The sequence below is a fragment of the Prionailurus viverrinus genome, chromosome C1 (assembly GCF_022837055.1).
Source record: "Prionailurus viverrinus isolate Anna chromosome C1, UM_Priviv_1.0, whole genome shotgun sequence".
NCBI lineage: Eukaryota > Metazoa > Chordata > Mammalia > Carnivora > Felidae > Prionailurus > Prionailurus viverrinus.
In genome coordinates this window covers 3,621,782-3,648,585 of record NC_062568.1, presented here as the reverse complement: position 1 = coordinate 3,648,585, position 26,804 = coordinate 3,621,782, and the positions used below count along the sequence as shown (strand labels likewise).

General features: G+C 48.2%; 1 protein-coding gene across 3 annotated transcripts in view; it reads left to right on the top strand.

Moving 5' to 3' along the window:
- CAB39 (calcium binding protein 39) overlaps positions 1–26,546 on the top strand; it is a 97,241-nt gene extending 70,695 nt beyond the window's left edge. For 2 of the 3 annotated variants that reach the window (XM_047869161.1, XM_047869162.1), the window contains exons 5-9: positions 101–269; positions 7,371–7,430; positions 10,270–10,335; positions 14,556–14,699; positions 15,309–17,901. In XM_047869161.1, the coding sequence (XP_047725117.1) occupies positions 101–269; positions 7,371–7,430; positions 10,270–10,335; positions 14,556–14,699; positions 15,309–15,497 (628 nt within the window). In that variant the 3' untranslated portion in view covers positions 15,498–17,901. Of the gene's footprint in view, positions 1–100; positions 270–7,370; positions 7,431–10,269; positions 10,336–14,555; positions 14,700–15,308; positions 17,902–26,535 lie in introns of those variants that run through there. The other variant, XR_007154496.1, reaches the window with a different exon arrangement.
- The last annotated feature ends 258 nt before the right edge of the window (positions 26,547–26,804 follow it).

Here is a 26,804-nt window from a genome sequence, read left to right as displayed (position 1 = left end):
CCATCTCAACTTCCTGTCCTAAAAACGTGAACGGTTTAGTGATAGGGGTTTTGAAACAGCAATCATGGTTGGTTTGTTGTGTTTTTTTTTCATTTTGCAGGTATGAATCTCCAGAAATAGCTCTAAATTGTGGGATAATGTTAAGAGAATGCATCAGACATGAACCACTTGCAAAAATCATTTTGTGGTCAGAACAATTCTATGACTTCTTCAGATATGTCGAAATGTCAACGTTTGACATAGCTTCAGATGCATTTGCCACATTCAAGGTAACATAAAAACTGTAGAATTCTAAATATACTTGTGAGATTAACCAGTTTGCTGTTCTTTCCTAAACGTCTAACCTCTGAGTCTATACCCGTCTGCCCTCTAGCGGCAAGAGAGAAGATCTGCTTTCTGTGTGTGTGTGTGACTTAGGTGTGTGCAGTAGAGTCACAGCTTCGACAGGGTGGGAGGGTTAGATTGCAAACTCTGTCGAAAAGTACGGTCAGTATGGTCACAAGTACACTTTTCTGTGAACATACTCATCAGCCGTGGTATGTTGATACACAGTGGGTGGGACAAACGAGTTTTTCTCCTGTGTTGGAACGTACTGTCGCAGTTGCTTTGGTTAAACACCAAGCCGTTGTCTTCCGTTCAGGGCCATGCTAATTTGGAGTATGCGTGTCTTGAAATATTAGAAGCACAATCAGGGCAGAATTTTCCACAGTGTGGACAGGCCCTGGGGAACAACGGACTTAGCTCTCCGTCCCATGTTCATGCCAAAGCTTATTTATTGAACGCTCGGGGCAAGGGGAGCAGAATTGCCTGCCCTGTTCACGTTTTTATGTGGCCTCCCTTCCCAGTACACCCTGTCGCCCTGTTCTATATTTGTATAAATTAAACGCCCCTAGGATTCCATAGAACTGTACAACATGCAGATTTTTGTTTTGAATTGCAAGGTTCTGTGCTGTTTACGGTAAATAAAGCAGTAATATTTATTAGTGTTCCTCACAATGAAAGTAAGCCTTTATATGTTACGTTCCCTTATATAAAATGTCTGACCTCATAGGTGACTATTTAGAACCTCTACTTTAATCAGGATTTAACATACTAACCTGCAGACCGCTATGCTCAGGAACCATGGACACTCTTATGGTGAGAAGTAGCCACTTCCTCGTGAGGGTCAGTTTTATGAGGGTAAAGAGCCCTTGAGATAATGAGCATATGCCTTGGTCTCTAGGTAAAATATGTCCCTCGCAGTGAATGAACACCCTTAAAACAGGATGAAAACCTGGGCACCTGGCCATTAGGGTTTCACCTGGAATGAGAATAAGGTAATAGCGTGAGAAGTACCCGAGGATTTATTTTCCTGAAACTATTAAAGAGGATGTCAGGAGCCTTAGGTAAGATCTCAGATATTTATATGTCAATTTATAAAGCAGAATGAAATGAATTCGAGATTATAACATAAAGTGACAAATCTGATGTCTTTGTGTCACTGCATTTTGGGGCTAGGACTCATAATTAGGATATATTGGTGGAAGGGGATGCTCCATCGAAAAGCAGCAGGCCTGTTATGAAGGGAGGTGTGGTAATACCACATGTTGGGAAGAGATCCTGTGTAGAAAGCAAGCCATGAGCCGCGAACGGCCACTCTGGGAGAGGTGGGGGTGGGGTGGGAAGGAGAGGAGTGGGAGGGGGGTGGGAGGGCACAGTCGTACCTCCCGGCCCAGCGGAGAGCTCGATGCCATGCGCCTGGCGCAGGTGGCACGGCTGGCTGACGGGAAGGGAGACGTGTTAACACTGTGCCAGAAATGTGATTCACAGAATCTGACAGTCTCGATTGGCCTTGCTGATAATTTCATTATCAGCCCTCAGTTAGGGCTGCTTCTTTGAATTCCATTCTCCCCAAGGAGAAAATGGTGGTGATGGAATCACTGTGGGTAAATCAACCCTGTCAGCTCATGTTAAGCCAGAGAGGAAAAGACTGGGCAGAGCCAGGCAGGTAGTGTCTCCCTGAAGAAGGGAAGCTTTCAAAGATGGTTCAGGATTCGAAGGATGGACTCTGGAAGAGACCGTGTTTTTTGGGAAGCTGGCTTGGCTTCTGTATCTCAGCTGCTCCTGATTACGCAGAAAGGGCAGCGCTCTCTAAAGAGGCCCCTGAACAGAGAGCCGCCCAAGACAAAATCAAGCAGAGCCCAGACCAAGACGACATGTGAGAGAGAGGCACGGGACCTATCAGAACACACCTTCCCTCCCCATCCTTCCGAGAGGGAACCCGGTCAGAGCGGTGAGAGTCTGATAGCCTCACGCCAAAGGTGCTGAGGGGGAGGAAGAACTCTCCTGTCCTGCTTTGCTGGCGTCCTTTTTGAGAGAATATTTGCATCACGGAAAAGGAGGGTAGATCCGGGGCTCGCACTCTCCTTGAAGAATGTGACCAGACCTGTCTCCCCAGAAACTGCACTGTGCACAAAAAAATTTGAAGAAATGCAGCTCATCCATAAACTTGAATTTACAAATCTGTGGAATGGGTGCTGGGTCTCAAAAGGAAATTAAAACTACCCCCTCTAAATTAAAACTAACAAGATCCGTAGCTTGAATGAATGTGTACTAAGATAGTAACTCAGTGGCCAAATATTGTTCATGATTTCTTTTTTGAGGACTTAAGGAGACGGGAGGGGCATCAGAAGGCCAACGAATATATTTCCAATTTTTCCAGAGTAAAAGAAGGTAGATTCCCCAGAGAGGCTGGTGGAGCTTGGAGCTTGATGTTTTACCTGTGTAAGGTTCTAGAAAGTGTTTCTAAAGAGATGATATCTGAGCATTTTGGAAAGGAAACCGTGTACCCACAGCCAGCATGGATTCACGAAGAGTAAGTTCAGTCATATTAATCTCATAGTTGCCAGTAGATGAGGGTACTCAGAGTGTGGCTGCCTGGGTTCAGTTCCCGGCCCTGCTGCGGATTTCATCTCAAGCTCTTCATCTGTTAAAATGGAGGTAAGAATACTAGTATGTCAGGGTAATATTGTGTCCCCACACACTATGTGTGGAGCAAACAGTAGCTATTAGAATTACTCCTTTATAACTGTGGGGATATACTGGATGTTGAATAATTGTACAGGTCTGTTTCGATGGAATCAATGAAAAGACAGGAGCTAGGTAGAATTTCAGTGTAGTGATGCACATCTAACTAAAGGTCATATGCATAAGGTGCTGCAAAATGGATTGCCATCACCCTGGAGAGAAATTTCTAGTGGATTTCCAGTGGGCTTTGTCTCAGTCCAGCTGAACATTTTTATTAATGACTTAGATAAAATGTGACAAGGCCTACAACTTCTCAAATGTATAGGTGAGAGCTACAAAGGGAAAGACAGCAGACCGTGGTAATCCTAAAATAAGGCTTCAGAATGATCCAGAGAGGCCAGAATGGAACAGAACAAACTGAAGACTTCCACTTGAAGACCCAACTCTATAAATAAGGGATGTGGGAATAAGGCATAATAATATAGTCAATACTAAATATAATAATTGCTAAGTATAACAATTACTAAAGTGCAGGCAATTTCATACCCTACTCAACCAACTCTCTGGGGGAGGTAATTTTACTATCTCCTTTACAGAGAAAGAAACTGAAGCCTAGAAGTATTGGGTGAGGTCAGGCAAAAAATGGGAGGCCGGAATTTGAACCCAGGCAGTCTGCCTACAGAGCCCACTCTGAGTACACAGAATTCTGAATGCGTGCAGTAAAATTAAACAGTATGATGCTGCTGCCCCAGAGCTACATGTGACCACGTAGTGTGTGACCTAAGGAGCTGTTGACGGTCTGGCCCCACTATGAGCCATTAAGGTAACAGCACATAAATGTGTTCCGTTCCAGGCGCTACACTGTAAGAGGCACATAGACAAATAGATGGCTTTCAGAAGACAGTAGATGGTGAGGGGGACTCAGAGCCTGTCTTTCGAGGAGTGGTTAAAGGAACTTGGACGTATTTAGCCTGGAGAAGAGAAGACTCGGTAGGGACTTGCCGTGAGAGCACTTCATGTATGTGGAGTGGGGTCCTATAGAAAGTGGGTTGAACCTATTTCTGTCGGCTCTGACGGTTTCTGGAAATAACCTGGGGACAGGTTTGACTCTAGCACAGGGAGAACTTTCTGTTAAGAGCTCCAAAAGTGAACCACACACATTTGGTAGAGTTGAGTCTCTCGTCCTGGTACATGGTCAAGCATCAAGGAAGAAATTGGGCCAAACAACTTGCCAGGGCTCTGTGAAATCGAGCCCCGGGGTCAGCAGCATTTCTTCAGGGATCCCAGGGCTGTCCTTGCAACATGCTGTTTGAGTCCCAGACCCACTTTTAGGAATCTTTCTAAATTCAGTGTACCCTAAAGGTTGGTGCTCAATCTGCTGGGCTCAGGAGATGACCCCTGTCTGCCAGTGCTACCAGGGCCTTGGATGTACTGGAATTTAGGGAGGTGGGAAATCAGATCCTGCTTCCCCTCCCCACTGCTAGCCGACCCAGCAGTTTGTGGTCTGGGACCATGTGGCATGCTGGAAATTTTGCAGCTCACTGACCACTGACTGCATGACCTTTCCCCCTCATCTTCTCTTCTGTCGGTTTCTGTCCCCGACCCTGGGGGAGCCCTCCAAAGCATGTGGCTCCAGCTCCTAGGGTGAGATTCCTTCTCATTGCTCAGTAGGTAGAGGCTCTGCCCAAGTCCCCACCTCCTCTCTTCCCAGCTTGGAATCTGGGAAGTTCTCCTTGGAATCTCGGCAGTTCTCCTCTCCTACCAGTGTTTCACTCTCCTCTCCAGGCCCTGGTGTGGCCCTCTTAACAAGGGGCTTTCGTCCTGCTGTGCATTGGGGTCCGTCTCCTATGTTAGCCGTCTCAGAGCGCCCCTTCAGTCTCTCCTGCTCCAAGGCCATTGAGATTTGGTTCCTACATTGGCAGTGGTTTCCTGAGTTTCCTGGTCTCTTTAAACCAGATGATAATGAAGAAAATCTTTCCTAGTTGGGGAAACGTTGGAGGTCCCCTTTTCGTGTGTGGCCCAGCTGCGAGGCTCTTGAACCTACTTGAGATCTATCCTTCAGAGTAGTTTTCTTACTCAAAACTTCAGTAAAAATGTATTGCACAACGTGTCTAGGAATTTTGCTTTCTAGAGCAATATCTTCTACCTTCCTGTTCCTGAAATTCAACCGTAGTTGAGAGCCATTGTCTCTAAGATCCCCTCCTTTGCATTCTCTTCTGTCAGATTGTGGCAGAGCAGTGAACACCAAGTTCTTTTCTCTGTACTTCCTTCTAGTGGTCTCCAGAATGATTTAGCCACAAAGAAAGTAGAAATGACACATAGTCTTATATGGATCCTGACACACTAATCCCTTAATCCGTTTATTCATTTGTTCATGCGGCTCATTCCACTAGTCTGCCTACCCTGTGTCAGGCACTGTTCTTTAGGTGCTGGGGTTCAACAGTGAACCAGACAAACCCCTGCCCTTGAGGTTCCTACACCGGGGGGACCACCATAAGCAGATTGCAGTAGCTATAGAAGGAGGAGGTGCCTTTAACAAGCATGCCTCATATATTGCCCTCGAGTTCTCATGTACCTGTCTCCCTAATAGCTGACCCTGTGGGCCAGTACACTAATATAAATTCTCCTCTCCCCGCCCCCGTCTCCTCCCCCATACTGGGAAGCTTTTCTCTTACTGGGCATTTCTCTTCCAGCTTCTTGAGGATGCTCAAACTCCAGGTTTTCTAATTTTGTCTATTGAATCCCCAAGGGGGATTTGGAAAAAATTGCCCAAGAAAGGCATACGATGCGTACCCTATCCAGCAGTTTGAACACCTGTAAATCTTTGGGGTGGAGTTAGAAACCTTCTTAAAAGCATGCTTTAAGGATTGCTTGATGTGATGTTTTCCCAAACCTGTTTCCTGATTTTGTTGGTTCATTCATTTATGTATTAAATATCACACTCTTCTATGTGCTGGGCACTGCATTGGTGCTGGGGATTCAAAGATTCGTAAAAATAGACATGAACGTGGTATTTATAAAACTTATAGTCTAGCATGGGAGATGGCAGTCATGTAATCTCACAGACGTAAAGACAACTTTGTCCATGCTGGTGACCAGTCTGGAAGCTATGGCAGTGATGTGGGGGCGAGATCCGAAGGTGGTCAGTAGGCCGGCAGGCCAAGGGGAAAGCCTGTGTGAGGAAGGCCTTTTGGGAAGGGCAGTAACAAAGTACATGACAGAAGAGCTCCCTGTCGGGTCTCTCGAGACCTGCCAGCTCCCCACAAGGGAACCAGAGCTATAGCATTTTCCACGTGCATTTGACCGTGGGACGTTTCCTCGAACATTTCTCAGGACCGATCTTACACTTGGACATACCTCAGGAAACAATGGTTCGTTGTGACCTGGGCCACTCAAACATAAACAGCTAAGAGAACAAGGAAAGTTGGTTCGGAGAAAGGGGATTATTGGCACTGACCTCTCCAGTAGGCCGCTCTAAAGGAATTTTATTCCATAATTCACCAAATATTGACCATTTATGCTGTCCTGAGTTCCCATTCTCTTTCCCACGTGGTGAGAACCAGGCTAGTCATTGCTAACTTTTAGGTCCTTAAAGGCAGGGACCACATCTTTTTGTCTTTGGAGCCCCAGCACCTAGAACTTTACCTGGCACATAGTATATGTTTTCTGAATGAATGATCCTGGAGTTGTTTTCTGGGAAAGCCACGTGGTGAGGAATGCATCTGGGCTCCAGGTCACTCTGATGTTTGATCCTACACTTTGGCAGCCTTGTGCATACTTAGGAGCTAATGTTTATAACACAATGGGGCTTTTTAAAAACAGTCTGTCTCCGGCAGCTCTTTCTGCCCACGGGTCCTGTCCCTGAGCTTTAATAAAATCACCTTTTTGCATCCAAAAAAAAAAAAAAAAAAAGACTTCATTAGATATGAAACTAAATATAACAGAAGTTAGGAGGAAGAAAATGGAACTTCCAGTACTTTCTCCTCTTTCTCCTCCAGAAGCAGTATTCTCTTTGATACTTTACCACAATCATTTACTTTTCTTTCACTTCATTGCCATGTTCCCTTTCTTTGAATTTGTATTTCTCTTGCCTTATGTGTTTGTTTTTAAATTTTTCCTTCTAAGAGCTGTAGACCCGCGACCAGTCATCACTATCACAATCACAGTTGCCAGTTATTAGTGACTTTATTTGCTCTTCCGTAGAATCCACATTTTCAGTACAACTCATGTGCAACTGTTTTTAAGTATAGTGAGTTTTAACAACAGTTTTTATCAGGTAAAATGGCGTGGCATGTTTTAGGATTCTCTTTCTAAAAGAACTTAAATTCAGAACCACTGTAAAATAGTGTATTTTCTTTCTCTAGGATTTACTTACAAGACATAAATTGCTCAGTGCAGAATTTTTGGAACAGCATTATGATAAAGTAAGTATATGAAATTCTACTTTAAAACTGTAAGTTTTGTACCAGAAATGAAAGATTGAAATTAGATTGTATCCCGGATACTTATTTTGCATATGTAATGGTTTTAGACGGTGCTGTAATCATTTCTCTACTGAACTAAGGTATTGACTGTTACTTGGTCAGAAGCAGAATTTTTGTCTTTTGATTGACACGCTACCCTTCTTTTCTTGCTTTAGGGGAGGAAGTAAAAGCCCTTTGCTGCCAAAGGACAGTATACATTTTTTTTTAATATGAAATTTATTGTCAAATTGGTTTCCATACAACACCCAGTGCTCATCCCAACAGGTGCCCTCCTCAGTGCCCATCACCCACCCTCCCCGCATCTCCCACCCCCCCCCCCCCATCGACCCTCAGTTAATACATTTAAGATAAAAAGAAAATTATTATCAAACTTTAAGTTTCCCTTCCTTTCCATCGGCTGCCCACACTGCTGCCACCTCCGGGAGAGAGAGGGGGGCGGCAGCTGTGAGGGCGAGCAGAGCACTTGCCTCGGGAAGCCCTGCTCCTGCCGCTGGCTCCTCGGGGCCATGGCCGAGGCCATTACCCCGGGGATTCAGAAGTCCATCCTCTTTGTAAAGTGAGGACACTGGACTAGCCCAGCAGTTTGAGTTGATGTCCAACATCCTGAGCGACATAAACAATTTTGAGTGCCCTTGACCCGCACAGCAGCCTTCAGGTCCCAGGGTCAGGTGCTCGCCCCCACCTCGCACCAGCTCTGCCCCCGCCGTGCGCACGGGCGCATCCTTAGGCCGGACTGGCCTGACTTACACGCTGCCCACAGCCCGACGATGGGTGTTCTTGGAGAAGTCAGGATAATAACAGTCCGCTTGAAATTCCCGTCTGACCGGCGAGATTTGGCGTGGGTTTTCATTCTTCACTAGTCGTTTGAATTTTTGAAATCTTAGGCACTGCTGATACTTCATTGTTCACTTTACTCTTCAACTAAATTTCAATTGTAAGGTTCCCAGAGGCAGAATCTACGCTTTCGAACTGTGTGTTCGTCTCTCCCTCCCACTGGGTAGCATGCAGTGCTGAGTGCATCCCGGTCCCTCGGAGACAGTCTCAGGAGGGGCTTAAACATTGCCGGTCAGGTTTTTTTGATTTTCCACCGGGATGTGGTGTGTGTCTTTGTGCGTTGGTTTCAAACGGCAGCACAGTCACCTCACGGGTGCCTTTCTGCAGCAATTAGAAGTGTGGGCTTCGGGCGCCAGCCCCACCTTGTGCTGCCAGACCTTGGGCGGCTGCCTTCGTTCACCCTCTGCCTTCAGGATCTTCAGCCCTAAAAGAAGGCTCGTGATCGCACCTAAGCGTTGTGGGGTTGTTGTGAGGATTAAGTAAGAATGTCTGTTGAGTGCCTGAGGGCACTGCCGGAACTCGATGAGCGTCAGTAAACGTCAGCGGGATTGTTTGTGCTACGACATGGCCTCAAAGATTGGAAAGAATCTGACATACCAGTATCTTAGTTTAAAGCCTACCAAAGATACAAACCAACTTCCAAGAAATTTAACTTCAGGCAGTGACGTCAGTTTGCTAGTAATTAATATTACTACAATTATTAACCTTCAGCCAGGTTATCAATAGATGACATTGGTCAACAAAATTTCAGGAATATTTATGTGAGGCAACTAACAGAAATGTGTAGATAATGCAGTCAGATCTGAGGGAGGGAGAAGGAAAGTGAGGAGGCAGGTAATTTAAATTAAACCGGGAGGATTGCTTTTACACAGAACTACAAAATCACAAAATCACACAATCTAAAATCCTGTACACTTCGGCCCTGAGCTTTCTAATAACCGAAAGCACTCAGGGGAACAAAGTCAACCGAAAGATGACAACATCTGTAAAACAAAACACATTCTCCCAGGGGCATTCTCAGGGGGATTTGATCACAGTGGCCTGTAGCGGATGCAGCCCTTCTAGGTGAGGTGACAGAAGTGCAGTTCCCTGAGAGCAGCTCCTCGAGGAGTCCCCTGCTCTGCATCACAGCTGAGTGGCTGAGCAGGACCCCTCATGAAGCATAGGCCCCGTTTTAGCAACTGTGGCCTTGGACCCTGTGTCCCTCCTGTCCATTTCCTACCTCCTGCTTTGATCGGCTGCCACGCCTCACCATGCCAGTGACACCGTGCTTGTTAGTGAGCAGCAAGCACTGTGTAAATCTGGTGGACATGTGTCACTTCCTAAGTATGTCACGTTGTGCATTCTCCAGCCTTCCCTCATGCTGTGTCCTTCCCATTTTATCTCCTCCCCTTTTCTAAATGAAATCCCTGCTATTATTCAAGATTGAGCCCAAGTCCCACCTTTTCTAGGACACCTATCTATTTGAGAGTGTTGAATTTCTCCTCTTGTCTGGTTTTAATTATTTTCTCCTCTTGCCTGATGCATTGAAAGAATAGGTGACTTTCTCTTTGTCTATATGCTTTGGACTCACTGAACTATAAAAAAAAATAGGAAATTTTCTAACCTAAAACCAAGAAATGAGAGCAGACTCCACCTTGAGCAGACAGCTGGAGGGTAGGAGTTCTGTTTTATGCATGTGGAGTTTGGATGACAGAGGAGGACCAGGTTCGAGCTGTGTGGGCCTGGCCAGCACTGGGCGGGACTCGGTCCCAGGAGCCCCCCTCCTGGAGGTAATCCTCGGGGCGGGGGCCTGAGGGTCTCTGAGCGCCACTGAGGAAGGCTGTGTGAGACAGACGGGCAGTGGTTGGCCTTCGTGGTGTTAGAAGTTTGTGCTCAAGCTTTTTAAGGTCCTCTACCAGTCTTTAAGAAAATAATTCCTGATACATGTTTTCTTGTCTTTTAGTTCTTCAGTGAATATGAGAAGTTACTTCATTCAGAAAACTATGTGACAAAAAGACAGTCACTCAAGGTATGGCTGATTATTTTACGTATTTTACTTCTCTTCACCCTGCGCGTGAAATTTGTGTTTGGGGAATGGGAGATATGCTGGTGTGGGTCTTAGACCTTTGACAGGAAAATACATTTGTCCTTGGTCAGGATTTTTGTGGAAACGAAGTTCAGCTGTGATCGGCACAGGGCACCTGCCCACCTGCTTGTAAGTGGAGAAATCAACATAGAATATGCAGAATTTTGAAGAGGTCTCTGCCTCTTAGCAATGCAGTATTTTAGATTTGGAAGCCTGTTTTTGAAACTTCGAATCACACCAACTAGATGAAGTCTTGGTAGCTGTCGTGCTTCCGGGATGACGCAGGCTGTTGCATGAGGAGGGGGCGGGGCGGCCGTGAGCAGTGAAACCTTCAACCGCAGGCAGGTTTGGCCGCTTTGTATCAGACCAGGACATGCATACTTCCATTTGAAATTTAAATTCAAGGGGCGCCTGGGTGGCTTAGTAAGTGCCGGCTCTTGATTTCAGTTCAGGTCATGATCTCACGGTTCGTGAGATTGAGCCCTGTGTTGGCCTGGTCCATGCGCTGACAGCACGGAGCCTGCTTGGGCAAATTCTCTCTCTCCCTTTCTCTCTGCTCATGCACACACGTACACTTTCTCTCTCTCTCTCTCTCTCTCTCTCTCTCTCTCTAAATATATAAACTTAAAAAAAAAAAGAGTTGGGGCGCCTGGGTGGCGCAGTCGGTTGAGCGTCTGATTTCAGCCAGGTCACGATCTCGCTGTCCGTGAGTTCGAGCCCCGCGCCGGGCTCTGGGCTGACGGCTCGGAGCCTGGAGCCTGTTTCCGATTCTGTGTCTCCCTCTCTCTCTGACCCTCCCCCGTTCATGCTCTGTCTCTCTCTGTCCCCAAAAAAAAATAAATAAACGTTGAAAAAAAAAAAAATTTAAAAAAAAAATAAAAAAAAAAAAGAGTTAAAACTCAGGAATAGGGATTGGCAAACTAGAGCTCATGAGACAAATCCAGCCCAATGCCTGTTTTTGTAAATAAAGGTTTATTGGCACATAGATACATTCATTTACTTCTATATTATATAAGACTATTTTAGAGTATAACAGCAGATTTGAATGGTGGCCGCAGAGACTCTATGGGCCTGCCAAGTCTGAAACATTTACTGTCTCTGGTCCATTACGGAAAGTTTGCTGACCTCTGCTCTAGAAAATTCTCATTGCAGTTAACAAAAGCATACCCCTCACTCTGTCAGTAAGTGGCGCTGACAGGAACTGTGGGTACAGCTCACAAAGGATTGGGGGTGGAAGGCAGAACCCTAACTCCACCTGTACTTTTTGCTGGGTCCACTTCAGATTCTGTTCTGCTCCGAGTTGTTCCTCTCAGAGGTGTCCAAATTCATTTTGATCAGGACTCCATTCCTGCTTGCCCTCTTGCCAGAGGGAGGTCACTCTTCAAGACCTTACCTTTCTCTGGGGATTGACTAAAGGACCTCAGGAGCCTCTTTTATACTTTGTATCCTTTGACTAGAACACTCTCTACCATCCAAATGTCCAAAAGAATCCTTTCCATCTGGCCAGATGCTTCCTTCTTTTCTCTTAAGACTAACTCCTACAGTTGGGGACCAATAATAGCCACAGCTTGGAAATATATCACGGCCGAAATGGCCCTTCAGGCTGGGGTGCCTTCTGCTCATTGCCGCTGTTGGGGCCTCGCCACCCAGCCCATCCTGTCCTCTCTCCAGGTGCGCTGGCTGGGCGATGGCCGCCGGTAAGGCCAGTCCTTTCATCCTCAGGGGTGGGTGTGGAAATCCTGGCAGCTGTTTCAGGAATTTTTCTTCCCTGTACATCAGTGTACTATAATGTCCTATATACTTGTAATATTTATAATATGATGTAGGCTCCCCTGTGATTCTCAACACAGTAAAGTGACCTCTTCATATCTGAGGGCCGGGATGCCCTGTCTCCCCAGCAGTCACACAGGCATGAGCAGCTGGATGGAGCCAGTGTCTTCCAAGGCCAAGGAGGCCAGGCAGGACTACCTAGGATAGTAGCTTCCAGGGCCAATACCTCTCACGAGAGGGGGAGGAAGGTAGTGTGTCCGCAAATCAAATTTTGAATCTTGGGGTTGCTTCGATAAGGAGAAGGGCATTCAAGACCTTCTGGCCACTTTGCAATTGCCAACCTGAAAAGGACGGTTAAGACCGCTGTGTGCGAGCCCTCGGTCACGGACATGGGGCCGGTCCCCGGCTCCTGCGGCTCTGTGACACCTCAGGACGCATGCAGCAATTGTGAGAACCAGTGGTACTTTAAACATGGATTTTTACTTGTGCTCTTTTTTTCCAGCTACACGGGCATTTAAGTATTCCTATATTTATTTTACCAGCAAATGTGTATTCCCTGTGCAAGACCTCCAACTTTTTTGTTTAGGTCTCAAGAAATTTAAAGAATTACCAGTTATCCTCCTCCAGATAACCAAGTGAGCCATGCTTGGTATTTCTTTGGTTTCTGTGATAGAAAATGAACACCAGGAAAGCTGTACCCCTTCACATGCTTAATAGTAACTTTTGAGTCTTCGTAAGAGTAAATACTTGTTGCTTCTTACCTTGAAAGTTGTATATTTTGGGTTTGTGGTGTTTTTTTTAAAGTTTATTTTGAGAGAGTGCATGTGCGCTCACGCATGCTGGGGAAGAGCAGAGAGGTGGGGGGGAGAGAGAATCTCAAGCAGGCTCTGAGTTGTCAGTGCAGAGCCAGACTCAGGGCTCGACGCAGGGCTCGAACTGATGAACCGTGAGATCACGTCCTGAGCTGAAATCAAGAGTCGGACACTCAGCCGACTGAGTCACCAGGTGCCCTGATAGTTGTACATTTTGTGATTCAGATTGATGTGAAACCTGAGCTTGAGCTTTTGAATTCTTTCTAGAATTTCATTATAAATCCTAAGTAGAATAGATTTGTTCTCCTGCACATCAGGTTGTTTTTTATTTAATATTACATATTACTTATCTAGAGATAGTTGTCTAGAAATTTTCAACTATCTAGGACACAGTCAAGAATCCAGAAAGGAATTAACCAGAGCAATTAATCCAGGGCAGAATAACTCTACTCATGCATTTTCCTTCCCTTAGAGCTCAGTCCATGTCTCAATGCAGACTCCAGTCCCACGTGCCTTGCACATATTCGTGCTTTTATTTCCCACTACGCATGTATCTCATGAGGTATAGGTACTGTCATCCACTCCCACCGTGGATGATGAAACTGGGGCACCAGGAAATTAATGTGCTCAAGGTTGCATGGCTTACAGGCAGTGGGGAGCCAGGATTCAAGCCCAGGTGGGCTGATGCAGGGGCCCAGCTTCTGCCTCAGCCTCTTCCTCTGCCCCTGCCCTTGCCCCAGCCCCAAGGACTGCAACTCTACTCCTCCTCCACGGCGGGCATGCTAGACCTCACCTAGAAGCTGACTCACTGACATGAGGAGGTGACTACTGGCTTCAGACGAAGAGAGCTAGAGCGAGCAGGGACGGTTGGAAAATCAAGGACCGATATGGTATAATGACTCTAGAACTCAGTAAGCCCTGGAGACACAGACATTTTTTTAGCTTGATGTCATTAGTGATGATGAATCATTAGGAAAAATCTAGAGTATCTTCAGGATAGTTTGCTAAAGAAAGAACGAACAGAGAAATACTCATAAACTTTCCTGAATCAGGTATGATAAAAGCATAACTTTGGCGAGTTCAAGGGTAAGTGTGTGGAAAACTTTGGCCCTGAAACACTCTCTCCTGGGAAATCCAAGTAAATAATTTTAATTAATTACACTAAGATTTGTAGTTAAGTCAAACAAGAATTATCAATAACCTATCTTGTAGCCATTTTCTTTGATAGTTTTTTGTTTCCGTTTTTGTTTTTTAATGAGACAACAGGAATGCTTATGTGGAAAGTAGGCTGTGACAGTTGCAGATTCTGGGCCAAATGTGCGCTGGCACACGTCAAGACCAGGGAGCAGTGTTGGACTCCCCATAGATTAAGCCCCCAGAAGAACCGTGTACGTGGTCGGGTGGCAGGTGGTGGGCTCTCGGTAGCTTGTAGGTCGTAATTCGGTTCCACTCATCGGTCTTTTGAGTGCCTATGTTCTGGGCTTAACAGTGATGATTATAAAGTGAATTATTTTTTTTAACTTTGGATTTACTTGAAATCTTGATGATAATGTAAGAGTAATTGTTTAAATGTCTTCTCAGCTTCTCGGTGAACTACTGTTAGACAGACACAACTTCACAATTATGACAAAATACATCAGTAAACCAGAGAACCTCAAGTTGATGATGAATCTCCTCCGAGACAAGAGTCGGAACATCCAGTTTGAGGCCTTCCACGTGTTTAAGGTACAGCATGGGAGCCACAGACAGGATTTCCTTCTCCAGTTGTTCATCTCACTGCATTTACCACTAGCTGGAGTTTTACTAGCTTCGTGTTGGTCATCTGAGCTCCTATTTGTGTAGCACAACATTTGACAAAAACAGACCCAGAAAGGTCTACCATCTGGACTGGGGGACAAGGGGAGAGTCATTCATTTCTGATGTAGACTATCACTGATCACAGAGTAAGCATTTTTTAGTGCATTTTTTAATGCTTTTCATGGAGGTTTTAGTACTTGGAATCCGTTCTGACTTTCCTTGCCCAGAAATAATTTCTGCCCATTTTATTCTAAAATCAGTCTATATTTTAATACCAAGCTGCAGAATTTCAGAGCATGAATGAATCTGTCAGTCCTTTTTGTGCTGAAACATGTAATTCTCCACCTCACCCCCCCCACCACCCCCCCCCACCCCCACTTGTAAAATGCAGTCTTCCAAAACAAAATCCTCTGAACCATGACTTGACCGCAGACCCCGGGGAAGCATCGGGCGTGTGCCACGCGTGCCCTGCTGGCTGTGGGCAGACGTCTGGGTCTCATCCCTTCCTGCGACTCATGCTGCTTTCTCTCCGTGCAGGTGTTCGTAGCCAATCCTAACAAGACGCAGCCCATCCTAGACATCCTCCTCAAGAACCAGACCAAACTCATAGAGTTCCTCAGCAAGTTTCAGAATGACAGGACCGAGGACGAACAATTTAACGATGAGAAGACCTATTTAGTTAAACAGATCAGGGATTTGAAGAGACCAGCTCAGCAAGAAGCCTAATTTCCAATCAACACCTAAAATAGTAAATCCAGATTCAGCGTTTGCTGTTAGCTATTCAGCATCAGGCACTCTTCTCGGTTCATGAGGAACATTACTGCTAACCTGCTGTTAAGTGAACGGTTTTTCATTTTACCTTTTTTGTTTTTTTTTTTTAGTCCAAGTTGGAGAACGTAGCTGCTGCTTTCTTGCCCACTAGAGCACACGTGGACTTTTTCTTGATCTGTGTGTCGCTTCAGAATTCGAGGACTCTGTTTGCTGTGGGAGTTCTGAATGTGGCTGGCTAGGCTCCTGCAGGCAGATGTGTAGATGACGGTGTGGTTTAGGGAAGAAGGGGGTTGGTGTTTTCAGATTCAACCTGCGTGCTTGCTTTGATCTCTGTTAAAGATCTGAGCGTGGGTTCGTGGTGAGGTTGTACGCCTTCGCTGAAGGAAGATCGAGCAGAGCTGTATTTGAGATCAGAGGGGAGCTGTATCCAAGGTAGGAGCTTTTGGGGTGGATAAAGTTGGCGTGCGAATGGATCGATGGCAACTTTTCAAAGGCGTGAAGCTTCATAAGGTCATGAGGAAAATGTATATATGCTTTTCACAGCTTTCTAGAATTTTTTGACATTTGATTTTCTTGAGACTTGTAAACCTGGATATGTTGAAGGGTATTTGTTAATTTTACTTTTTGGAAGGTATTTTAAACCAGTAGAGCTAACAGTGACACCTTGCGTTTCATTTCGACAATGCTTACAGGTTTCTTTTGTATATAATTCTTAGAATGCTCCTTTCTTTTAAATGATTTAATTTGTACAGCAGAGGAATGTTACTGTATTAGTATGTAACTATTACCTAATATTGAGTTTTTGCAAAAAAAAAAAAAAATGAATGCTCATATGTAATTGAAAGACTTCCGATCACATGAAAATGCTGATTTAACTTTTAAGTATCACAGCATTAAAAGACAAAATGGAAACCAATCCTTTGTATTCAGCTATCTACTGGGGTGCCGTTCGGTAGGCCTGGCACTCAGCCAGCCACGCTTCCCTGCGCACTATCGGCCTTATTCATTTCAATGAGTCATGAGCTCGCCAGACATGAATGATGCTGATTTTGCTAAGTTCATGCTGATTCTTCGTGGGGGGGGAGGGGGGGGGAGGGGGGAACCTCTGTAGAGCACCTTTTCTTTCTTAGAGTAAGTAATCCAGTACAATAGTTGTGAAACTGAATAATTAAAACTTTGGCTTCTCTTAGGAAAAGAAGAGCCCCTAGTCATAGGTGTCCTATGGGGAAACTTATTTTTTTTTAATGTCCTGTTCCTTAATGCTGCAAATTATCAGTATTTATAAAGTAACTGATTTTGCACCACTTTTTGTTACTGTGACCACGGCAGAACGTCTCCTAGAACATATCTATGTCAAGTTCTTAGAATGGTATCTGTTCATCTTAGTGATACAAAGATCACAACTAACAACTTAACAAATCAGAGTTTGCCAGTTTGAATTCAGCATGGCTGTAGCTGATTAAGAAATTTATATAATTACTCTTTGCTAGCCTCTCTTACTAATTGAATTATTTATCAGCCAGCAACGTGAGACTCCCAATTGATGTTTTAAGCATCGGCAGGTTTTCAGACCTCCTGGGAATACCCGCGAGGAAAATAGCTCCAGAAGATATAAATGTGTTTTATCCTATCTCAGTCAAAAGGCAGTCTGCATTATAATTGCTTTTCCTGAGGCTGTCTTTTCCAAAATCTGTGTAAAATAAGTCACGTTTTTCTACTGGAAGTCGGGAAGGCGATCCAAACTCCCGGAAATGAAAAATACCCAAGATACTTAGGAAGGGAACGGGGGACTCGACTGTGAGGAAACGTTCTGGGTCTCGCAGTCCAGTGCTTGGTGTCTGGATTTGGTGCGAAAACATCAGTTACACCAAGTGGAAGAAAAGTTTCCCCGCCAAGCTGGCTCTTAGAACTTGAAACAACAAAACAGCTTCCACTTGGGCGGTGGCACCTGCACTTCTGTGTGGCAGACAGCGAGGGTGCAGCGCGTCACAGAGATCAGCGATGTGCCACCATTGCGTTGGGAGCCGGGGATAGTTAAGGCTCGTTTTGTTTTTGTTTTCTAACAAAAATGTGAAAACATTCAAAGGTGAAAAGTTACGATCATTTAATATATTCATATCACCAAAACTATTATACTGGAAGTGGTTTCTTTTTGTGTTACAAAGGTTTAATTTTACATGAGTCAGGTACAGTTACTCAATGTGATTTTTAACCCTTAAAAAAAAAAAAAGGTGGAGATGTATACAGTTGTTAACAGTGCCCTGAAAGCATTTCCTTTCTCCTGAGGAAACGTAAATTTCTTATCAGAATATCTGGCTGGCCCTGTAATTTAAATTAAAAATAAAATTTTGGAGAAACAGCGCTGTCCGTTTTTATGGTGTCTTCCAGAGAGTTGCATTTGTGTCTCCGTGAACAGCCCCGTCAGGAGACACCCCGGCCCACATTTTGTCACAAACTAACGGGAAACAGCTAACACACATGCCTTTCTAAGTCTTTTTTCCTATTCAGGGTTTGATTTTTGGTGTCTGGTGCGACTTTCCCTTAAAAGTTACGTGACTTTTGGAGTGTTACGCGACCGGGCTCCCAGCTCCCTCGCCCTGCCTTTCACGTGCAGCATATTACTCCTTGTTTGATCGCTTTTTTAGACCCTAGCGTTTGGGGAGCGGACCCTTCGCCCATGGCTCTGTGACCCTTTATTATTAACGTTCGAGGGTAAAACTACATTTGGCAGGAGGATTAGAAGTTACAAGGGTGTGGGGCACCTGGGTGGCGCAGTCGGTTAAGCGTCCGACTTCAGCCAGGTCACGATCTCGCGGTCCGTGAGTTCGAGCCCCGCGTCAGGCTCTGGGCTGATGGCTCGGAGCCTGGAGCCTGTTTCCGATTCTGTGTCTCCCTCTCTCTCTGCCCCTCCCCCGTTCATGCTCTGTCTCTCTCTGTCCCAAAAATAAATAAACGTTGAAAAAAAAAAAAAATTTAAAAAAAAAAAAAAAAGTTACAAGGGTGAGATCACAGTGAGGGCGAGAGAGCCCTCTGTCCCCGGGCCGCCTGTGCTGTGGGGTGCACAGCCCTGTCCTCGCTTTTTAATTTAACCCTTGTCTGTAAATGGGATCGCCACTCTCTGGGGCCGTGGCCTGGGACGTGTCCTTGCCACAACCCCGCATCCGAACACATCTTACTCGTTGCCTATTTCTTCCAGGTAGTTCGGTCCCTCGTCTCCAGAGATGACACGGCCCCGTGAGGTCACACCTTGTGACTTGGCCCTTTCTCTGATCAGACAGGAAGTGGCCACGCTGAGGGCTGGACTTGTGCGTTAGCTCACATTCTACTTCCCACCGGTCACCTGTCAGTGTCACTTCCCCGCACCAAGAAGAAGCGAGTCTCGGGCTGCTCGGGGGTCAATGTGTAGCCCTTACCCTGCCCTCCTTTATATATATATTATTTGTAAGGGCCAAAGAAGATCATGACTCTCCAAGCTCTGTGAGGGCTCAGTGCCCGATGGCTTTTTCTGCCATTCCGAGGTCATGAATGAGTGGTCCCCTGAGAATTTGCCAGAAATGCCCCCAGACACACTGCCCTTCAGCTACCGCTCGGTTTACAAGGAGCGTTCTTCCTCCCCGGCCCTTTGCGGCCTTCCCGCCACTTTCAGAGCCTCGTGCCATCTCTCCGGCCGTTTTGTTTCTGGAAGGTGTGAGGGACGAGGCCAGACGCCCCACACACTACAATCTCAAAGGCCTGTGCGCTGGATCCCAGGAACTAACCCCACAGGGAAGCCTCCCTCAGGAGCCATCTCAACACCTCTCCACGCTGACGGTCACCGCCCGCCCGCCTGACCGCTTGTGGTCAGCCTGCGATCCTCTGCGGGGTCTAGAACCCAAGACACGGTCAGTAGGGACAAAGGCCTTCACAGCCTGTCGTGGAGACTCGTCCCTGCCCGATTCACGCCGACCGAAGAGGTGGTGATCTTCGCACAAAGCTGTGTCCCCTCACGACTGGCGTCACGCCTCTGCGCGGTGTTTGTTCACAGTGACCCCCGCGGCCCCGCTGGTGTCTGGTTGCCCGCGTGATGGTCTGGTGGGAGCCGACGACCTCAGGCCCCGAGGGCTAGTGCTGGGCTCGTCCCCGGGGACCTGGGGCTCCCGGTACGGGGACGGCCAGGTTTCTAGGTAGGAGGTCGTGTCCTCTATAACTTGTGCAGTACTTTTTTCTAGGTAGCCCTTCCGGAAGACAGCCACTAGAGATTTAGGGGGAAGATTTCAACTTTTCAGCATTCTCTACCAGATGAACTTTAGCTCCTCAGGACTCCTGTTGCTCGGTACCAAATTTTTATCACCTACGTACTTGGTGATCTGTGGAAATGACACGGTCCTGTTCTGTTCTTCAGCACCTGGGTCTTCGGTTCGGTGGAGATGAAGCGGGGGCAGCGGACAAGGCTGTAGGGGGAGCCTCGGGGCCAGCCCAGGGGAAGCTACCAGACGAGGCCGCGCCCCAGCCGGTTTCCTCTCCTTCCTCCCTGGTGAGCTGCCCCACACACCCCCTTCCACGCTTGAGAGAGATTGACATCTCCCCACCTGACGGTGTCACCTGGGTGGAGAAGGGATGAGGGTCCCCTCGTCCCGGCCCCACTCCTAACCCAAATAGTACCTTCTCGTGCTCCGTTGACTCTGCGAGGGGTCCTCTCCCCGGCCCTCGGGCAGCCCCGCCGTGGACCTCTCCCCGTGGGGAATGAGGCGGGTGGGGTAGGGTCGAGTGCCAACCCCAACACATGAACACACAGAGGACCGAGCGGTGCCCCAAGCCTCCCCGTAGCACCCGCTTCTGCCCTCTAGAAGCTACTTACCATGGGCCAGGGCACCAGAAGGGTGGCAGTTAAGAGTCCCTGGAAGCAGCCCTCACCCCAGCGTCCTCAGCCATCAGCTGGGATGGGCGGGGGGGGGGGGGGCTTCCCAGCAGGGCTGAGCCCCAAAAACCACAATGTTAGTGGTGTAATGACATACCCTGTATCCCATCTTTTCCCTCCCCTGGCTCCCGCCCCAGTCTGTACAGGGGCTTGCGGGGATCAAGTTCCGAATAAATGACCAGCGTTCGAACCCTTGTCCCAGGCTCTGCTGCTGGGGAAACCCAGACTAAGGCACACACTGTTCCTTTTGCTAACCCTGAGGCATAAGCAGCCACGCCTGTGGTCAGCCGCTTCATGGGTGGGGCCCCTCTTAGAAGAGCAGGACGTGGAACAACCAAGCTGTGCCACCCGCCCTTCAGGTCACACACTTCCCGTCCCTCTCGCCTCCATATTCAGGAGGGGCTGTGGCCACAGCATGTGTGGCAAAGCCGGACACCAGGTACCTGTGGCCCAAGACAGGCCGCAGACCTGGGCCTCCCGTCAGTGCCCCGGGGCCCCCCAAGCCCCGTCAGCCGACGCCCCTGCCCCCAGACACTTCTCTTTCCAAAGCAGCTGGACAGGCCCTGCCACTGCTCCGAAATTGTTCTTCCTGGTCATCAAAAATACTAGCACAACTGGAAAGAAGACTCCCCGTTCCCTCATGCTCTACCTCCTTCCAGAAAAGACTTTTTTGAAAAGTGTAGTACGCATAACCCTACGAAATGGCTGCGCCATTGGGAACTGGGGCCAGAGTTGGCAGACGTCCGGGTCTAGACTAGAACTGGCCAAGGGGTCAGGGGTTCGGCCTTGGCCCCCAGCCAGAGGGGCTCCCTGCCTTGCTGGGCCTCCCCAGCTGTCCCTCAACCACTCGACTTTCATTTCTCTAAGTATCCATTGGGTGGCAGTAGAGTTCTTTGTTTCCAGCTACAGCCGAGGCTGGGGACGGGGCATTCCTAGAGCGTACCACACTCGGAGACCCGGAGACCTGGAGACCCCGAGACCCCGTGGCATTGAGAGCCCACCTGTGCCAGCTTCCCACGTGCCGTCTTGAGCAAAAAAGAGAGGGCAGTCAAGAGAGGTAAACAGAGACGGATAGATGCGTGATACACACGTAATGTCTGATATGGACAGTAAAGTGTGAAGGGCAGAATTTAGGTGGTGGGTGTATGGCTGTTTTGTTTTGAAGCAGCTTTATTGTCTGAAAGAATTTTGGAGTTGCAGAAAAAGAGGCAAAGGTGGTACAGGGAGTTTCCAGATCCACCCTGCACCTGGTTTCTCCTATTATTAACATCGTAAATTAGCATGGTGTATTTGTCATAATTAATGGATGAATGTTGATGTCCTATTATTAATATGTGAAAGTATCATTAATACTTAAAGCCCATCCATTACTCAGATGTCCGTAGTTTTCCCTTTCCCTGTGCCGGATCCCATCCAGGACCCCACGATGACACTTATTAGCCATCGTGTGTTGGTAGGCTCCTCTTGGCTGGGCAGTGTCTCAGCCTCTGCGTGTTTTCCATGACAGGCATTTGGTAGAATCCCCCACAGGTGGGATCTGTCTGATTATTTCTCTCCTGATTAGGAGACCACCCAGAGAGAGCGCTGCCCTCATCACAGCTTATCAAGGGTGCTCGCAGCCCCGTGACTCAATCCCTTGATGTTGACCTTGATCACCTGGTGGAGACGGCATGGTCTGGTTTCTCTGCAGTAAAGCTGCTGGTTCGCTTTCCCTCTTTCGAGTCTGTCCCCAGGAAACAGTTGCTACGTCTGCCCACACTCGGAGTGGGGATTAGGCTCCACTTCCTTGAGAGCAAGTATCTACGTCGGTTATTTGGAATTTTTCTGCATGAGGCATCTGTCTCTTCTCCCCATCAGATCATTTTCCCCTGTAAAATTCCCTTGTGGTATCTTCTGAGCACTTGAAATGTTTTGTAATACAATGGTGGCAACAAAATAAATGATCCAAAAAAATTGCCCCGGGGAGGGGGATATACGCCCAGCAGATACCGCTGAACCCCAGGGCCACGTGGCTTTGAGGGATGTGAGGGGACCCAGCAGCACCCACAACCCGTCCTCCGGAGTTCACTCTCCAGCCGCAGCCACCCACGGCCCATGGGCGTCCAACAGCAGTCCCGGATGAGGCGGGCCCAACCCGGAACTCACGTCAGCCCACCTGCCAGGGCACCCCACCCCCCACCCCCTCCAGCCCTGGTTCCTTAAGTCAACAATTATCCTGGACGTCCTGCCTCATCGGCTACCCCCTCTTCCCATCCAGTCGACAGCAAATCCCGCTTGGCTCCGCCTTGAGATGTGTTGGTCTGGGACTTGCAAATCAGTCATCCTTACGATAATTATAACAAGCATTCTCAAATCAGGAAAACTCTCTTCCCTTCTTAGGAAACAGACTTAGAAATTCGATTGCGTGATGATGCAATACGGAAGAAGTATTGATGCGGCACCTGGGTGGCTCAGTCAGTTGGGCATCGGACTTTGGCTCAGGTCATGATCTCCCGATTCATGAGTTCGAGCTGTCAGCCTGTCAGCGCAGAGCCTGCTTCTGGATCCTCTGTCCCCCTCTCTCTCTGCCCCTCCCTTGCTTGTGCTCTCCCAAAAACAAATTATTTTTTTTTTAAAGAATGAGTATTGATTTAATTTCTGTTTTGTGGTAACTGGCAGGTAAATATTTGCTGACCTCTATGTGCTAAATCCTCCGAAACCAGCCATGTCAACAGAGCCCCACTCTTTCAAGGTTCTCTGTTAACCGCCTACAGCCCTCATTAATATTGACTGAGTGATTACCAAGTGTCTACAAGGGCTAACTCAGTCCTCACGACACTCCGATAAGTGGGTCCTCTGGGATCCTGATTTGACAGATGAGGAAACAGGCACAGAGAGGTGAAGCAACTTGGCCAAGGCCACACAGCAGCAGGCAGCAGAGCCAGGAGTGGACCCGGCAGGCAGTACCTCTTCTTTAGTCCGACATTCCACATGCTCTTCCAGCTGCCTGCCTTCCTCCAAAAATCATCAGTAAGCAGATAATTGAGGCCCAGTTGTCACCAGCTGCAGCCCAACACCTAAACTTTACTGCTCGCCTGCTTATACCCATCAGCCTCTCTCCCACATTTTTGCCTTGAGCCCTTCTTTCCAGTTTATCTCTTAACTCAGGCAAAGGACCAGATGGGCACAGCATCCCCTGATGGAAACCCACACTACCTTCAAGCCATAACCGCCCGGACGGACCAAGAGCTCAAGCGGCCCAGACGGCCCAGACCAGTTTGAGCTCAAGCCCTGACTTCCATCTGCACAGATGGACCGTGGAATGGCCCATGAGTGACCCAGTTACCCGTACCTCATAACAATACTGAAGTCCCCACCCGAAGACAAACACGAGCCTCACTTACATCACACTGTGTGAATAGGCACGTTTCCTCACAGTGCATGTGCGGCCCTACGCCCTCCGCATAGGATGACGCCCTCCCCTTTCTAAATATTCATCCTAACCCTAAATAAAGGAAACCCACTCACCCCTGCCAGGGAGTCAGAGCTTCAGAAGTTACTCCCTGTGATCTCTTTATCTGCTTTGCGAGACAACTCACCTGGTGTACTTTCTACCTGTGACCCCCCCCACCCCCGCCAGGAGCAAAAGGAACAGTAGCAAAGGGGGGGTCTCAGAATCCCTCCCACTCTGATCGCCTGTTTAACAGCAAAGCAGCTATTCGTCTGGCACTCTCCTTGTACGTTAGACTGGAGTGTTTTACCGTCATAGGCTCCTGGAGCCCTGTGATTCTCCCAGCCCCAAGGTGCTCCCACCTCCCTGGTTCTCCCAGCCCCGAGGTGCTCCCACCTCCGTGGTTCTCCCAGCCCCGAGGTGCTCCCACCTCCGAGGTGCTGCCCGGTTTCAGTGATGTGCTTGCTGCTCACCTTTTTTGATAAAAAGCTAGTTCTGGTCCGGAGGGTCTGGGATGGGGCCTGAGATTCTGCTCTCCTAACCAGCCCCCAGGTGCTGCGGCCCAGGGGCCACACCTGGAGAAGCAAGAGAGGGCAGGTGACATCAACCGCTGGTTATCCGGCTTCCATGCAAAGGAATAAGGAGCAGCCCCCAGGCACAGGCTGGGGGTTGAGGGGGTTGAGGTAGATGGACCTCTCCAGGATGAGGACGGGCCCCGGGCGCAGGGCAGGGCTGTGATGCCACCCGCGATGGCCGTGGTCACCAGAGAGACCAGGGGGGCTGGGTGTGGTGCGGACCAGCCTGGGGGCCAGAGGACTGAGCCAGGCCTGGACCCACACCCGGAAGTGCGGCCACCCAAGAAAGGGTGTGGGTCTGAGCTGGACCCCCACAGTTGGTTGTCCATCCTTCTCCTGCATGTCACACCTTCTGTTTCTGTTTCTGGGTCTGTCCCTGTCCCCCTAGACCATGAGCTTCCCCCGATTGGGGAGATCAGGGGTCGGGCATCACTCAAGCTCAGCTGAGAGCTACATCCCAACAGGGGACCACACTGCACGCCTCTAGGGGCACCATCACCTTCCTATCATATCCAAGTTTGTCTATTCAACCTGACGGCTTTCCAGCAGATGGCAGGGGAGCGTCTTGGGGACAAACCACCATCAGGGCTGCCGCTCAGTGATGGAACAAAATAACATGAACCCAAGCTGGGCTGGTGGCTTAGGCTCTTAGGGGCCAGGGGCTCAGACTTGCTGAAGGCAGGGAGGCGACTGTCCACCCCAGGCTGGGAACCTGAGCGTTCCTGGGTCTTCAAGCCCAGGAAGCAATCGGAAGACTGGCCCAAGTTCTTGTTGAGGAGGGGCGGGCACCCACCCTCCCATTGGACCTTCCAAGAGGGCCTCTGCCCCGTGGCCTGCCACTGCTCAGGAACGAGGCATGTGAGGACGACATTCCCGAGCTGTCACTGGGGTGGTGGCTCTGAGTCTGGCTGGGGAAGCATCACCAGCTACCATGGTGGCAGTGATCTCTGTGTCCCATCCGAGATGCAGGCAGACGGGGCATAAGGCAGGAGCACGTGTTCCTCCAGGCTTGGTGGGGATCCTGGGGGCCTGGTTCATCCTCATTCCACAGCAGCCTGTCTGGGGGCAGTGCAGAGGGGATGCCAAGAATTGAGGCCCTCGGGAGGTGCTTCCGGAAGAGCAAGCTGCTGGCTGAGGGTGGCGTCCCAGGAGGGGTGGGGACATCCAGTAGCTTCAGGGTGTTCCTCTCCAACTCGTGGTGATGCTGGGTCCAGGCTGGCAGGCACAGGGGAGCCTTGATGAACTAGTTCCTAAGAGGATTGAGGCTCTCGTGGGTGAGCTGAGGGGAGCTTCCACGGGGAGGTGCTGTGAGGTCTGGATAAGAGCAGTCTTGCCATGGATGGAGAAACTTTGCAAGGGCAAGAGGAAATCGGGCAGAGCTTAGAAAATGGAGAGGGTTCCTAAGACAGACGGGAGTCTGGAAGAGCCCCAAACACAAGAACAGTTCACTCGACCCAGAAATCCCCTCCACTGAGTTTGGTCAAGAAAACAGCAGTAGGGGTAGGGGATGGTGAGTAGAAAGAAAGCGTATAATCCCAGCCACTCGGGTGGCGACTGGTTCCGGGGGCTCTTCCAGAGTCTAAACAAAGATCTTTCACCCTTCATAAAAATTAACTCGAAATGGATATAGACCTGAGTGCAAAAAGCAAAATTATGAAACTACCAGAGGATAACATAGGAGACATGACCTTGGACATGGTGATGACCTTTTCTTTACAACCAAATGGGTAACCCACGAAAGAAATGACTCATAGGCAGGACTTCGTTGAAAATTTCTGGGACACCTGGGTGGCTCAATCGGTTGAGCACCCAACTCTTGATTTCAGCTCAGGTCATGATCCCAGGGTCGCGGGGTGGTCGAGCCCGCATTGGGCTCCAAGCTGAGTGTGGAACCTGCTTCAGATTCTCTCTCTTCTTCCCTCTGCCCTGCTCTCTGGCTCAAGAGCTCTCTCTTTCAAAGAAAGGAAGGAAGGAAGGAAGGAAGGAAGGAAGGAAGGAAGGAAAGAAAAACTAAAAATTCCTGCTCTGCAAGTGATATTATCAAGAGAACGAAAAGATAAGCCACCGACTTAGGAGAAATATTTGCAAAAGACACATCTGACAAAGTGCTATTATCCAAAATATACAAAGAGTTCTTAAAACTCAACAATAAGAAAGCAAACAACCTGATTTAAAAATGGGCCATTATTAACAGACACCTCACCAAAGAAAATATTCCAATGGGAAAGAAGCATATGAAAAGATGCCGTACATCAGAGATCATCAGAGAAATACAAATTGAAACAGCAAGGCAACACCACCACATACTTACCAAAATGGGCAGGATCTTCAGGGAAGTGAAAAAAACCTTATGGATACGT